This window comes from Pygocentrus nattereri, chromosome 12, assembly GCF_015220715.1.
Source record: "Pygocentrus nattereri isolate fPygNat1 chromosome 12, fPygNat1.pri, whole genome shotgun sequence".
NCBI lineage: Eukaryota > Metazoa > Chordata > Actinopteri > Characiformes > Serrasalmidae > Pygocentrus > Pygocentrus nattereri.
In genome coordinates this window covers 18,667,005-18,683,454 of record NC_051222.1, presented here as the reverse complement: position 1 = coordinate 18,683,454, position 16,450 = coordinate 18,667,005, and the positions used below count along the sequence as shown (strand labels likewise).

Sequence of the window (16,450 nt, the reverse complement as noted above, 5' to 3'; positions counted from 1 at the left end):
GAGAGAAAGAGAGAGAGAGAGAGAGAGATAGGATCTTCTCGGCTTAAGCTACGGTGTTGAAACAAGGGAGGGAAGTGGCGCTTTGATCTTCTGTATTAATTATGGCCTAATTGAGGGAATTCTCTCTTGCACACCTCTCTAAGCTCTTTGAAGCTCACCACCATTCAGTTCTTTGAATTCCCATCATCCTTTTCTCCCTACCCCACCCCCCACTTGTAGTACGCTAACAGAATACTATGAGATGCCCGATTTCTCTTCTTCCATAAACAGCCGCAAGAAGAATGTGGGCAGGTCGTCTCCGATGTCTACCGGGTCTTCAGAGAGAGATATTGGATGTGACATTTCGGCGACCTCTGCGCTCCAGCGTGCGGGTTGTGTTTGCATTAGAGCGAGTGGAGGCAGGCGTCTGGCGCAAGGGCGTGCGATTTTTCCGCTTAGAGATGCTATTTTGAGAGCCAAGCTTTGAAAAACGTTGCCTCGGAGCGCTGAATATTCAGCAGGAGGAGAGGGATGCGTGTTTGGCAGGCGATTTTTGATGGCATCCAGAGATGACAAGTTGAGTGTGCGGTGCAGATGTCTGCTGCTAGCTCGGCTCCCATCTGGAGACGCAAGAACTCAGAAGGAGCATGATCAACATTCGGCTTCTTCCGGCTCTGAGGTGCAAAGGGAACAGGGAAAAAGCTTCTGCCTGTTGGAAAATGGCTTGCGTTGATAGGATTGCATTTAGATGATATGATGTTGTTTGGGTCCATGTCATGAAAAACCTACTCTCCCTTCTTTTCTACTTTAGCTTTTTTGAAACGAAGAGTTTTAGATATACTATGTAAACACGATTAAAAGTGTTTCAGAATGTGCCGTTCACTCTCTGTATAAGGAAAATAATTAGACATTGTTGTGATGTCACAGCTGAACACATTTACGTACACCATACACCCAAATGTCATTAACCTTTGAGCTGTGGAGCAGTAGAGTGATGGAGCTCCATCCAACATCAGTACCTGACCTCACCAACACTCTTCTGGATAAATGCAATCAAATTCTCACAGCTATGTTCCAACATACAGTGTAAAACCTTCTGTGAAAAGTATAGGCTGTAATATCCGTGATTTCAGAACAAACGCCGAATAAACAGGTGTCTATAAACATTTGGACAGTGTTGTTGGAGAAGTGTTGTTACTGCAGACAAAAAGTGGCTGACGTTTATTATTTTAACATCCCTGAGGATGTCTGTCTCCTTCAGAGTTAACATTTTCTTCCATGAGTTTAGGACAGACTGGCACAATACAAGGCAGTAAAGTAGTTTATGTATATCAGGTCTTAAAAGCACAGTAACAATACCAGCTTGTTTAATTCTAAGGGACAAAGAAAGGTTAGTAAAGGATCATGTGAATATTAGTTATGTCTGATTTTAGTACAAAAACCAACACACATTATAAGTGGAGTTTGGGGGAAAATAAACTAAAATACAGAATATAGATTCCCACCTAGAGTGAATAATTGTGAATAGCGTCTGTTGTAAACATGTCCCCTACAATGGCTCCTCGATAGTCCCAAGAGTGTGACTTCCTGGTGTAAAGAGGAAAACCCCCTTCTGATGATGTATCTTGAGGGGGAAGAACTTTTTGAAAAACTACAGCTGCTTTGGGGTAGATTGTTGGAAACAGACTATTAGAAATGTTTGTTTATTTGCCCCTGTTAGCTGTCTAACGCAGAAAGATGACTAATGTTACTGCTTGTACTTTTTTGTTAAATGTTTGTAAAAGTTTTCTAAAATAATCAAATATCTTATATTTGACTTATATGTATTAAATGAAAGGTGGCCTCTGATTTTTCACATTACTGGAGTACAGTGTGTGGAGTTGTTAGCAGAATATATGATTTTTCTTCTCTATAGATTCTCGCAATGATGAGTTTAACATGTGAACGAGGTGGCAGATCCACGAAAATAGGTGCCAGATTCAATCTGGTAGATACAGGATCCGGATCTGGCTTGTTCTGGCACAAATTAAGCCCTGTTTACAATGTATAATAATTATTAAAGGTAAAAGGTATCGCTAGGCCACTGCATATGGAAAAGGCCTTCTGAAGAGTGTGCTGGCTCTCACGGCCAAAAACACCATAAATCCATTAGGCAATGCCGTTAGAACATAGAGAACATCTAATTTCATCCTCCAGTCTGTAACTCAGCCCTCAATGACGTTAGGCACTCCAACACCCTGGAGTTGATAGTAGTGTTAGGTCCAATTGCCTCCAATGTGGCATTTGTCCCCAGTGCATGTACTCATTGGCTCACAATTACAGTCAACATTGCACAAACTCCAGGTTTCTTAATCGAATCGTGTTTCGTAATAATGTGGCAAGTCTTTTTTTTTCATATAATTAGTTACCATTGATGCATTGTAATGATCCTCGGAAGCAGTCTAATTAGATTTGAATCATTAATGAGAAACTTATGGTTAATGAAATTTCATTGGGCATGTGAGATATGTTCGTTCACACCCACAAGCATATATTCGCTTTGAGGTATCTAAGAGAAACTGCTAAACTAGGCTAATATTGTAGAGGAGGATGTCCGTGTTATGTAATGCTTCTTGATAAGAGATGGAATAATGTGTGTGCATGTGTTTGTGCCTGTGTGGTAGCCTGTGTGCTCACATATGCACTTCTACAGCAATAAATAAATCCGTAGTGCTGGCCGGAATCCAAAGAGTTATCTTTTTTCCGCATAATCTCTTCCTATCCATCCATCTGTCACCAACCCTCAGCCTTTCTACTCCACAATGGCCATGGAGAGGTTTCTTTGTAACATCATTGGCCATTAGGGATAGCATGTCGCTTATTGATCAAGAATAGACTGTGTCCATTTGTGACCTTGCTTATCTAATGCCTTGATCTCAGTCCCTAGCAGGCACCACTGATACAAATGCCAATTACTCAAAGTAAGACATCACTGATGTGAGCTACACATATCTCACAGAGAAGTTAAAACTGCCACTAATGATTACTTCAGTGATATATTAAGCTTTTGACTGCTCAACTATATGGCTAAAAGTATGTGGACATTTGACCATCACACGTATATATCCATTTCAAAACCATGGGCATTCATGTGGAGGCCCTTCGCAGCTCTGCAGCCACCATTCTTCTGGGAAGGCTTGACCCAAGATTTAAGCATATGTCTGTGGGAATTTGGTCTGATATCACATGAAGAGCATTTGTAAGGTCAGGCACTGATGTTGGATGAGAAGGCTTGGCTCGCAAACAACATCCCAAAGGAGTTCAGTGGGATTGAGATCAAGACTCTGTGCAGGTCACTGGAGTTCCTGCACATCAAAGTTGTCAAACCATGTGCTTATGGACCAAACTGTTGACTCAAAGTTGGAAGCATAATATTGTCTAAAATCTCTTTGTGTGCTGTATCATTAACATTGCCATTCCTTGAAACTTAAGAGCCTAGCGTAAACCCTGAAAAACAGCCCCAGACCATTATCCCTCCTCTACCAAACTTCACTGTTTGCAACATACATCCCAGAAGGTAGCTTTCTTCTGACCGATTATTTTGGCCATGTAGTGTATATGATTAATTTACAAATGGAATCATTATGCTTTTTTCCATTTCTTCTCACTTTGCCTCATCATAGGGTGCCATCATTCGAAGTTCTGTCTGTGCAACACGTGAAGGTATTATAGTTAAAAGCCAGGTGTAAACACTCCCAGGATGCATTGTGATTGGATTATGATTGGGTCACTCAAATTACATTCGGAAGTGGTCAGAGACTGATTCTCATCACATTTAACACAAGTGTAAACATAATGCGTTTGTGTTACCCATGTACAATTATATAAGAAGAAACGTGTCTGCCATGCACTGAGAAACAGGTGAGAGAATAAACAATGAAACTGAAAAGATGGAGGATATGCGAGGCTGGAGTTCCCCAAATCAAGAGCCTTCTTGCATTTGTGGCTGATTAAAGTGTCTGAGCCTTGTCTGTCAACTCATATCGTAATGAGGAATAGAGTAAACAAAGGTAGAACTAAAACGACAATTGTTGATGTGCTTTCTATGCAATCGGATCTCATTTGGTCACACTGGGGACACGTTTTAGTGAGAAGTGTAAATGGAATCCAGCCAAAATGCATATCAATGCAAAGTATAAACAGACTCTTTGCTTTTAGGCAAATGACTTCAACAATTTTCAACAATTGCTGTTGTTGATTTTGTTGGCATACAAACAGGCCTTTTTGTTGTGTACATCAACAAGCTGACCAAAACATGTCCACTTAGATACACATACAGTGACAAAGCCAGCAGGTTAACCTCATCAGTCGTGATTCCCCAGTGTTTACAGGTTACATCTATTTGCATTTTCTTCCACGGTTATGCTTGCTAAGCCTCCCCAAGCTGCATTTTCCATGTATTTCCCTTTTGCACTGCAGTCCTCATGCTGTCTGTCTCTGTCTATGTCTGACTGATGCTATAGGCATCACACATGTCCATGATCCGTGCTGGAAAAATGTTTCCATAACCTTCGACCCCAGCTTGGGGCCACATAATCATGAGTGGTCTCAGGAGGCCCCACGGTTGATAATCACAGAGCTCTCTGGCATTTCACTGCCTCATTTGCACCCCGATTCCCAGAAGGCAATGCAGGCTTAACCTTTTGACCTTCCTCTACCACTGTGTGGGATGCAGAAGGATTGGGATGTGCTCATAGCTGTGGAACTTGCAGGCCTTTTTAGAGATTTCGTTATGCAATATATTGCTGTGATGCACTTGTCGGATATATCCAAAGTAGAAGCACGTTTCTTGACACGTGAACGAGCCACCGAATCTTTTCAGGCACTTCGTTTTGCGCTCGTTCTGGTCCGAACCTTGGACCATGTGCAATGGTACATGGATTTGTATATGGTAGGAAGAAAAAACAAAGTGACAAGGCCGCCTTCCAATCAAATCTGACTTTTCACTTTCCACCAGTTTCCCTCTGGGATGGCGATTGGTAGATGAGAGGGCACTCCCCTTCTGGCGAGCTGCTTCTTGTTCCCATCCTGTGCCAGCTTGTTTTTTGAGGTATTCAGAGGGAAGAGAGGGAGAGAGAGGCAGGAAAGATAGAGGGGGAGAGAGAAAAGAGAAGAGAAAAGAAACGGAGCCTCACAAATGAGTCTACATCTCCGGATTCTCTGACAGCCAGACAGTGCTAATGATGACCTGCTTTTCTACGTCTCCTGTTCTCTTTTTTCCTTTCCCTTTTTTTTTTTAAACACACACACACACACACACACACACACACACACACACACACACACACACACAGCAATTTGTGGATGCACTGCCTTCTTTCCCTTTCCTCAACAGCGGCCTGTGCTGGGTGCACTATGTAGGCCAAAATAAATGAGCTAGAGCTATTCTTACAGTGCTGTCACCCTCGCTAGCGACCCCATCCACTGCCCACTTCGCTCTCATCTTATATGCAGACTTGCTAGCCTGGTGCAAAAAAAAAAGGGCCATGTGAAACAAAATGTGCTAATGTAATGCGTGTTCATGGTTGGGGGGAAGGGCGTGGTTAGGGACAGATTGGGGATCTGATGGCGTAATGATGCAGGCAGGATAAGAGATCATGAACTAAAAGCAGCTGTTTTTCGTGCCGTGACTATGACCTTAATAGCCCTCTGTGACTCGCAATGAGGTGACAAAAGCAACAGAGCTGTCCTGAGTAAGATTGATGCAATGAGGGAAAAGGCTTGTGCATAAGGTGCATTTTAAACCAAACCACCACCTTCTGGTCATTCTCTGTAGTGCATGTAGACTGAGCTGTGAAATAAATTGCTACTTTTGTCTTTTCTATTTCCTTCATTATTCAGTTTTAGTATCTTTTTTTATTCTTCATGCCTTTTAATTATAATTCTTAGTTTCATCATCACTAACTGAGTATTCAAGGCGCGGGCCCATTCAGAGAGAAACTTTATGGTGTTAACACTTTCAATTCACACACATAATGAAACTGTACACAAGCATCTTCAAATATAAATTTGTAGGCATTTTTGACCCTCAGGTTTTGCTAATAATTAGCATGTTTTGCTAATCGTACTTTTCCTCCTGCCTCTTTTTTTTGCAGATGGTATACAAACCTTGGCTCTGCGCTCAGTACTTCCAGAGCAATCAGTCCAGCTGTAGCCGCAAGGTTCCTTGTGAACAGTACTGTCTGGAGGTCCAGCAGAGATGTCCCTTCATATTGCCTGACAATGATGATCTTATACATGGCGGCACTCCCAGTTTTATATGTACAGGTAGGTATTGTTTCTGATGGTTCATTTATTTTAAAGCCAAGGCAGGTTCGATGTCCAACGTTTGCTCATATGATGCACTACTATTAATACAAACAGACTTTTTCAAGCTTTAAGTTTGTTCCCACTGCTGTTAAGTATGCAAAATACCTCTGCCTATTTAATGTGTATATATCAGCATGTCAAAAAACACTTATATTGAGATTTAGCAATTCAATATAGTTTGAGGTACATTCATGAATTAGGGATGCAGTTGGCACAATGCTAATCACTAATACAGAAGCTTTCATTCAGGGCCGGTTCTTCCTACACGAACCAAGCTGTATACTCACAGCACATTTCTTTACTGTTTATTATAAAAGCATATTGTACTTTTCAGCAGAGTGCAGAGAACCTCAGTAGGCCTAAACAGTTTGTGACGTTCAAAGTATAGTGAGTCTGTTCACGTCAAAGTGTAACAACAACAATGCGTACGTTATTTTTCTGTTATCCATACAGACATAGTAGCTGTAGCAGACTTGATAGGATGGCTTTGAAACAGGCTTGGAGTCAGGAGATCATTTGATGGAGCAATGCCTCACTAACAAGACTTCATGCCCGAATTAACCCACTATGTTTCATATATGTATGTGTAGTAGCATGTGGCTAAATCCTATGCAGCCCTGGGGTGAAAGTTTTTCAATTTGTACACAAATTTTCTTTGATTTCTGATTAAGTTTTCAAAATTCATTCCCACAATTAACAATTCATTCTCATTTTCTTTTAGCCGTGCACCCTTTTTTTTATTTGGTATTTTTTCTGTTATATGTGGCCACAATATTTTAATTTGTTCTCTCTTTTTTTTTACCAACATTGTCTTTATTGATACTAACAAATTGTAATGTTTATCACAATATTATAAACATATCTAAACACCTGCACAAAAACAAAAACAAACAAACAAAAAAAAAAACAAACCATAAACAAAAAAAGAAAAATAAATTACCTTTGAGCATTGGATGGGGAAAAACAAATGGTTTTAAATGTTGCTGAGGGTTACTTATGTGGTCTTATGATCTTACAACATTTGAGTTAAATCTCTATTCTCTAGATAGTCGATGAATGGACCCCAAATACTATAAAAGGATGAATATTTAACTTTGATAGCATAAGAACTTTTTTCTAAGGGCAAAGTTGTAGATAATTCACCTAACCATTTATCTATACCTGGCACACTTGTTCTTTTCCATGATACAGCAATAACTCTTTTAGCTAACAATATACCAATTTCTAGAAACTGTTGATGTCTTCTGATTTTGTAAATCATTGGATATAAACCCAATAGGAAGAGCTTTGGGTCCAATGGTATCTGTATATACAGGATGCTCTTGATACAGTCCCTCACTGCTTCCCAGTACCGTCTTATGTGGACACACTGCCACAGACGGTGAAAGTGTGTCCCTTTTTCTTTACCATACTTGATACACACATCAGGTATAGTACTATTGTATGTATTGAGCCTTTCTGGAGTTATGTATGTACGTAGTAGCCAATTATATTGTATTAATTTAAGACGTGAGCTCTCATCTTCTTTTAATCATGCACAAATTTTTTTTATTTGTGCTCAAACAAAATAAATGAAATAGATACAAATTGTTTTATTTGTTCTGGACGCAAATAGACTAACAGCTCTGACAGGTTTCGATGTGTTAGATTAAAGCAATAATGGACAGAGAGGTGATCATTAGTTCTGATACTGATATGGGTTTGTTATGAGGACACTGTAGCTTCCCTTCACAGCACAACATCAGAATCAGCAAATGGCCACAGATTCATCAGTGCAGCTGCAATTTAGTGGTGAAATGAAAGAAGACAATAAACTACGACCAAAATCTTCACCAAACTGAACTTTCTAATGATCATATGTAACAGAGATGATGCCACATTGCAGCCGCTTATTTCTGTTTTTACTCCTTGTCAGACTGCCGTGTTGGGAAGAAAAGTTCAGTGTCAATGATTCCACATGCTCAAATTAAACACAGAAACATTGATGTGGCATGAGGGCAAATGTTGAGAGTTTAATAGATTGGACTAGTTACTGGACTATTAATATCATTATCAAATAAATTACTTCATTGTTTACCGAAATAAGACCTGTAGTATATAGAGATTAAACATATACACACCCACACACACATTTTATATATATATATGGCTCGAAGGTTGTCTCATTTTGGGGCAGGTTAGGGAAGGTTAGAGAACCGGCCCTGTGACCGAAAGGTGTGCGTCTGTGTGTGTGTGCTCACTAGCTCAATAATAAGGGCCACTTAATCTTTATATATATATATAGGTAGATAGATAGATAGATAGATAGATAGATAGATAGATAGATTTTATTTATTAGATAGATATTATAGTAACAAGAGTGTTTAACAGATTCATTTTGTTAATTTAACAGATTCATTTTGTTAATTTATAAGTATAAATACAATTGAAAGAGAATGAGAGAATGAATTGTTAATTGTGGCAAAAAATCAAGAAATGGTGACCAAGAATAACAATAGTAATAATAAAAAACGTGTGAACAACTTGCACATTGTTCATTCAAGTTATAAACAATGTAAAAGTATATTTTGTGCACAATAATATAAAAGACTTATACCTCCTTGTACCTCCAGTGCAAAACTAAAGAAGGAAACCTTCAACACCAAAGATGTCTTGGTTGACTGACTATGTTTAGGGTAGGAGGAAAATTGCAGATTTGATTTCTAGTTGATCTAATCTAGATTTAGACCTATATCATACCAAAGAGTCATAAGAGGTTGGTCCTGTTTCTGTTGGATGAGTTGCTTTAATCTAGATCCACATCGGAATATCAAAGCACAGTCTGAACAGCCAATGCTGTGGTCTGTTTTGTACACAGTCTAGTTAATGAATGCTTCCTCGCTTCTCATATGTTTTGCACAGTAATCTGATTTGGTTACCTAACATTCATATTGTGCTGAGACTTAGCCTCATTCTGGGCTGTATGGCTACATAGTTAAGGCTTATGTTCCACAAACCAAGTTGTACTTAATGCACCTTAAATCCTGCTAATTGTTTTCAAACAAAAGACTATTTAAGGACACTTTTAGGACTTCATTTGCGTCATTCATCTCAGCATAAGCTTTAAATGTTTGGATTCACTCTGCTTGTACATATAAGCCTGTTTTTCAGATGCAAAGTGTCAAAAATGATCCTACCCTAGCACAGACATGAGGATAGATAAACATAGCTGTCTGTTCTCTAAAGCTATGATTCAAAGAGAAGTTTCAGAAGTATCTTATAGTAACAACTTGACCAAAAATGTGCAGTAGATGATGGAATGTAGATCTTAAGTATGTTTTGATGTTTAGTGATATCAGCAACAAAAAAGTGAAAGTATTTGGAATTAAAATGGCAATGTATTTAGAGCTGTTGTTCACCATACTAGTAATTCATGTTTTTACTTGCCAGCCCTTTGTCATTCTTCACTTTCCTTCATATAAGAAGGGATTTAGTGATTCAGTTGGGCACAAACTGCCCTTTGTTATTAACAGAAGGGAGTCAAAATGCTACTTACGCATAAAGCAGTAATTTTAAATCTCTTTCATGTTCTTTAATTTCTTAGTAGCTGACCATTTAATTATTTTTTTCTTCTTTTACATTACATCTTAACTGGCACAAGTGTGTAACAGCATTACAACATAGATTTACATAATGTGGATGTTTCACAGAGTGCTGCTTCAGAGTGCCATGAGGGAAAAGGTTGACAAGCAAAACAACTGTCTTGTAAAACAGATGCATATTGTGACTGCCATGTCAAAACCTCAGGAGTCCATTATTTTTGGCACAGACTATAAAACACAAATAAAAATCAGAACGCAGTGACTACTTTGACCTGTATTTGAAAATAAATAGTACAAAGGTTTTTTTGTAAGTATACTTTAATACTCACATTGCTGCCTGCAACGCATTCTGAAAAAGTCACAACAGGTGCAATTTAAGGCTAGATACATTGTGAATTGTTCACAAATGCAATTATGTTTGGGTATAAAAGGAGGATCCAGGAAAGACAGAGACCTTAATGAAAATGCACCATGCATCACAGTGAAAGTCATGTCATCGGTGTCCAGAAATGCTGCCAACTGCTCTGGGCTTGAGCTCATCTGACATGGATGTGTATTGTGGTCTAATAAGGGAACATTTCAGATTGCTTATGTAAATAATGGACATCATGTTCTCTGGGCAAGGGAAGAAAAGGACCATCTGGACTGTTACCAGCTTAAAGTTCAAAAGCCAGAGTCTGGCATGTTATGAGTGGGTAACCTGTACATCTGTAAAAGCATCACTAGCATTGAACACATTTTGGAGCAACATATTGCTGCTGTTGGAACAAAACCCTGTATCTCCAAAATGATGACCTTACAGGAGGAAAAAACCTACTGAAATTCATTATGAAATTTACACACAATGTAAAAGGCACATTCAAATTATGTCAAAAACTGAAAACTGTCAAAAGAGCAATATGGCCAATTCAGGAAATAAACAGTAATTGCGTATTAAAATTGTGTATCCTATAGAGGACATGTTAACTTGTTTTCACTTAGAAAGTCAACACAACAAAACATAATTTGATCAGGGTTGCACAGATATATATATATATAGCTCTGACATACTGGTAAACGTTTCAGGAGATGTGTGTGTGGAAACTGGAAAGCTTTTCGGGGTGATGTGTGAAGACCTGTTGAGAAACCTGCTGATATTTTGCATTGGAAAAATAAATGCATTGGATTTTCTTGATTCCTGTGAGCACATCATTTCTAAATGAAGACAATATATTATGCCACCACCACTATAAGTTTAAAAAAGTAATAAACGAAGTATGTACCAATTAATACAATAAATAAATAATCAAATTTGTAAATATACTGAGCCAGAACCAACTTCCTGCTATAGTAAGTGTGGTTTTACTTGTAAATCTAAAAAAATGAATGAAAAATGATTAGCAATCATAAACAGTTATTCCTTGGCCGACACAAAGAGAAGGTTGGTTAAATGAGCACATCAGCACATAAACACAGTACTTACTGCATTACTATTATTCATATATTATTTGTGGCAGAGCAAATAAACATTGACTGCCCAGCTCTATTTCTCAGGGGCTTAATATTATTGACAAACTTATATAATAATGAGGAAGTTCCTGTAGTGGCCTGTTACATAACGTATATATAATGATGTATTTTATTTATGTGGACACATTTGAGTCGAGGAAAACCAAAGTATTGTCTACTTTGTCTTCTCATGTACCTTCCAGGGCTTTCAGAGACGGCGAGCGCGGAGCAGGAGCCACAGTGCTGCGATGTGCGGTGGGAGCTTAACGCTAGCAACCGCTCGCGGGACACTTTCAAAAGGACTCACCCCTCGTGCCAGCACAGCTCCTCCGTCACCACCGCCGCCGCCTCTGCCTCCTCGGGAGCGCCGCGGCTGGGCCAGGGCAGGCTCAAGCTCTGCCTGCTGGTCCTGGTCCTCCTCCACACGGTGGCCACCATGACGGCCAGCCAGAACTCCACCTGCCTGGCAGGGATCTTCCCGCTGGAAGACAACAACGCCCCCAGGGAGGAGTGATTCGGACAATGGTGGTTGGGACGGCTAGCGCTAGCGATTTAGCATGCTCCAAAACCATCTCGCGCCAAAAAAGGGCGCCCCTCCGCCAGCGAGGGGCAAGCGGGGTCAAACTTGGTCGAAGCCCTAGAGCGCGCCAGCCAGCGGCGGTCTCGCCTGGCCAACCCTCAGCTGCGCTTTATATGTTCAGTGCTCTTTAGGCCCCAGCTAGTAGAAGAACAACAGGATTGAAGAGGTACACAAGAGGAGAAGAGGAGGAGGATGGTTCCAGGTGAAGGTCCAGGCCACGTCCTAACCAAGACGTCAGCTCTCACACGTTCTGAAAACCATACACCCACTCACACACACACCCACCCACTCACACACACACACACCCACTCACACACACACAGACACACACCCACAGACACACACCCACTCACACACCCACAGACACATATACGCGTGTTTTCTTTCTCTTTGCACTAGGAGATGATCTGACTTTTTCATTTCAAGCTTCAGCTGACAAAGATGTTTTTTCCTCTGCTCACTTCACTTGCTTCAGATCAAAATGGAAATGTACACGGGAGGAGGGAGGGTGAACGGGGAGAGCAGAAGTTATGTGTGTCCATGTCTCAGTCAAGGTTTTTCTGTTTGTGCCCCGTTCTTTTCTATATTTCGAGAGCTAGCATGAATAGCTTCTCTACTCACTGCTACTGTAGCTGCAAAGATGTGAATGGTTGACTGGTCATGGGCCCAATTATCTTCAGTACTTGTTACCTCCTTTCTTGCTTTCTCAGATTTAGACAGCATCTGGAAGACCTGAGGGTTTTTTTCTGGAAGCTCTGTCTTTGCCTTCTGGCAAAAAAAAATCTCTCAACGATGTAGACAAGGCTATATGTCAATGGAGCCTCAAAAACAGAGCCCAGTAGCATGTGCTATTGGTAAGATATAGTCAATCAAAAAAGAGGGCCTCAAACTAAAAATCATATTACCTGCACCACCATTTGTCATTTTATTCTTTTTAGTAGGCCTAACGCTCAGCTTCTCTATAGCCTCAGATTTTGTAGTGCTGCTTTGCAGCCTCCATTATATCTCTGTTGTCCTCTCATGACATCAAAACAGAAAGGTGAACGTACTAGTGGTGGACTGCTGACATCTACTGGCAGGACTGACATGCTTGCATTGTACAATGGGGAATGCGTACACTGAAATTGGTGATTTTTAGTTGAAGCACCCGCTAAATGGTAGCTGAAGGTCTTGGTAGAAACCTCAAAATTCTCTTCCTTTTGACAATTATAACCACTCTTTGCATGAATAAGCTTAAGAAGCTCTGCTTTCATGCTCGGTTCTCATCAGACAGGCGTTTTATTGAGATTTTAATTAGCCCTGTATTTTGACAAGCCAGCTTGCTGTTACAGTAGAGTGGAATTTTAACACCACCAGGCTGCAATAACATGATTTCAGTGCCTGGACTATTCAAATTGCATAAAAAAAAATTGTATGGCAGCCATTCTGTCAAAACATAAGGCAAGCGATTGTACTTTTTTTGTTCGGAATGTGCTTGTTATACCACCTACATCAGTTTGGAAATGAATATTCACACACTTTGGGTAGCACAAAGAGGATCTATTGGAAACGACACCATGTTTTGACAACTTCCTCAATGGCTGTTCTTACCGCTTCTCTTTAGCATTCAGCATGGTAGCTTACAGCTGACGAAACTAACTGACGAAAATCATAATTACGCTGTAATTTTGCCATCCTTTTGTCCTCAAAACATCCCGAATCATCGTGTAAAGGGCTCAGCAGACAGCGCGCGAGGGAAGGAGTTCTCAAGGGCTCATACTATACTTCTCCTTCTGTGTGCAGGACCGTCATCTTTGGTGTCCGACTGCATGGGCCGCTAGCTGCTGATGTGCTGTTTTGCAGTCTGTTTTTACCTGGTGTTTCATCATGGGCCACATAGTTCCAGAAGGTTTATTTTCAGGCTCAACATGTGCTGTACCTTCCCCAGGTCTATGTAACCAAATTTGGCTAGAGAACTCTGTGTGCGCGTCTTATCTTGCGTAGCTATGTCTCTTACCGAGACTGCAGCATCCTTCAATCTGGAAGCCCCCCAAAACACCTGTCATTCATTTCATCCAGTGTTATCTCTTCGAAGAGAAAAACAAAAAAGTGTATAATCTGAGAAATGGCAGCAGTAACAGTTGATTCGGCTATGAATGTAATAGAGGTAAGACTAGTAATGTATTGTAGCTTTGTGATGGGTTTGATAAACGAACATCAGGATATGCTTTAACCCGTAGTCTTGTGTGTTCCATTCACAAAATTATGCTGTTTAAAGCAGCTGGCCAATGTCTTACAGTTCGAAGGTGACAATCATTCTTTATTTCAATTTTCAGCCGTATTTACAACCCCCCCTGAAAATAAAAAAAGGATTGGGACACTTTAATAACTTAAGTTGTTTTATTTACAGAATATTTAGCAAAATTATATCTATTTCAGAGAAAAACACAAACTACGTTCACTGTGTGGAGAAACCTCCAACCAGACTGCACTGAGGGACCTGTAAAGCGCAGAGATTGAAACACCAAATTCTTGGACTGTTTTTCTTACAGTAATGTTCGCTTGTTCTCATTGATGGGATCATGAACTCAGAAGGCATTTTACATGAAAAGAACCTGCTTAAAGGATAACAATCTGAAACTCACCAGCCGCCTTTTAATAGAACAGTTCAGCAAAAACAAATATTACTTTTTGGAATTACAATTGGAATTGTCCTTGTTTTAAAACAAATGCCACTTGGTTTAGCATTTTGATTACTAACACAATGAGCTTAGTAAATTTTTCAAATGCCCAAATATTTTGGGTGGTCACGGTATATGGAGGACGCCCCATTTATTTGTTAGATCACATATATAATTATTTAGACAAATGCAATCAATTATAGTCATATATGTAATGTGCATAATGATATATTTTATTTGTATATTATCATATTTTATTCTCTTTTATTTTTGTTTACTAAAATAATGTTGCAAAGGATATTTATCATTGATTAAGTACACGCCATGTTTTTTCAGTTTGGAATATCCAACACTGGAGAGACAGTCCTGAAAGCTGATAGCTCCCACTCCACCACAGTAAGACCCCTCAGCCAGCTTTATTTTTGTTCTGCTCCTGCTCGAAACACTCACGCCAAGCAATTATGTGTTGCCTTGAGTGTGCAAATTGAAATAGAACAAACATTGGACTTGCTGGAGGTCCTTGAGAACTGGACTGATAACCAGTGCTGTAACATTCGGTAATAAACAAAATATTTTACCCAGACAGCCTAAATTACGCCAACACTTTTTAGCCTTTCCATGTCAACAACAGCAGTACAATGGACCACACTGCACTCTTAGTTGCCATAGAAGAGTCCTTCATAGAAGAACCCTAAAGAACCTTTCAGTCTGGGGGTTTCTCAGTTGAACCATTCGGTTGAAAGGTCCTTCAGGGAGCCAAAACTGATTCTTCCATGGTTTCACTCTGAAGAACCCTTTCTGGCATCTTTACTTTCAAGAGTTTATGCTGCACATGTTGCCACTAGTTTTCTTGAATCTGTCAGACGATGTATTTTCCAAACAGGTGAGCTGCTAAAAATTCTCTATGCTCCTCTACCTGCTTACATTCTAAAAATAGGCCTGGTTCCTGCCTATGCCTGGATATTGCCTCAGCCGCGGTTGCCCGTCTCAGCGTTTTCCACAACACCCCATGTCAGATGCCCTACGGTTCCATCTTCATCATTCTCATCTCCTGTTTGAACCGCTGATCTTCTAAAATCCTGTTGATCTATGCAGATGTGCCTATGTCATTCTATTGTAGATTTGTGGTAATGAAGTCTCACTGTTGCCTGTCTTACTTTGAGATTTTGGTGTATTTTCTCCCTCCAATCCCTCAATTTTTTGCTCTGTTACCCATTTGTTTTTGTCCCATGTAAGATGTTTTGGCTGCATTTTGTTCAACACGTGTCTAAAAGAAGTGTGAGCTGCTTAAAGTGAATGTTCTCCTCTTCTGGGATGGGCAAAAATCGTGGTTCCTCTGAGTTCTAAACACTGACAAGGAGATGGACAGACATACATAGATATTACAATTATTATTACAGTGTCATATTGTCATACAATAGATGCTTTAGTTCGCTGATTCTCTTTTGATTTTTTTTACACAAAGACTTTGATTAAATATTTATAAATTGGTCTCACAGGTCATGACCTTTTTTGAAAGTAAGATGAAAATACAGCTACATTTATGAAAGTTCTGTTCTAAGGAGAAATAAATAGAGATATGTTAACTATTATAAGACTGCTGGCTGTGTTCTTTCACTGAGAAAAGTCCTTTAGTTCTGAAAAATGCACAACTGTAGCAAAAACCAACTGCAATTACAGTCCAATAGTCATGAACTACCAAAGCTTTAAACTGACCACAGTATGAGTTGTAGTCTTGCTTTATACATACAACACACTTGTTAAAGTGAATACAGTTGGATTCAGTCCAAAGGAAACATGCAGATGCGAGTTTT

General features: G+C 39.8%; 1 protein-coding gene across 1 annotated transcript in view; it reads left to right on the top strand.

The window, feature by feature from the left end:
* The window catches only part of fam155a (family with sequence similarity 155 member A), a 105,130-nt gene extending 88,918 nt beyond the window's left edge, over nucleotides 1–16,212 (top strand). Inside the window, exons 2-3 of the mRNA XM_037543812.1 lie at nucleotides 6,114–6,285; nucleotides 11,600–16,212. Of these exons, the coding sequence (XP_037399709.1) occupies nucleotides 6,114–6,285; nucleotides 11,600–11,910 (483 nt within the window). The 3' untranslated portion in view covers nucleotides 11,911–16,212. The remainder of the gene's footprint in view (nucleotides 1–6,113; nucleotides 6,286–11,599) is intronic.
* The last annotated feature ends 238 nt before the right edge of the window (nucleotides 16,213–16,450 follow it).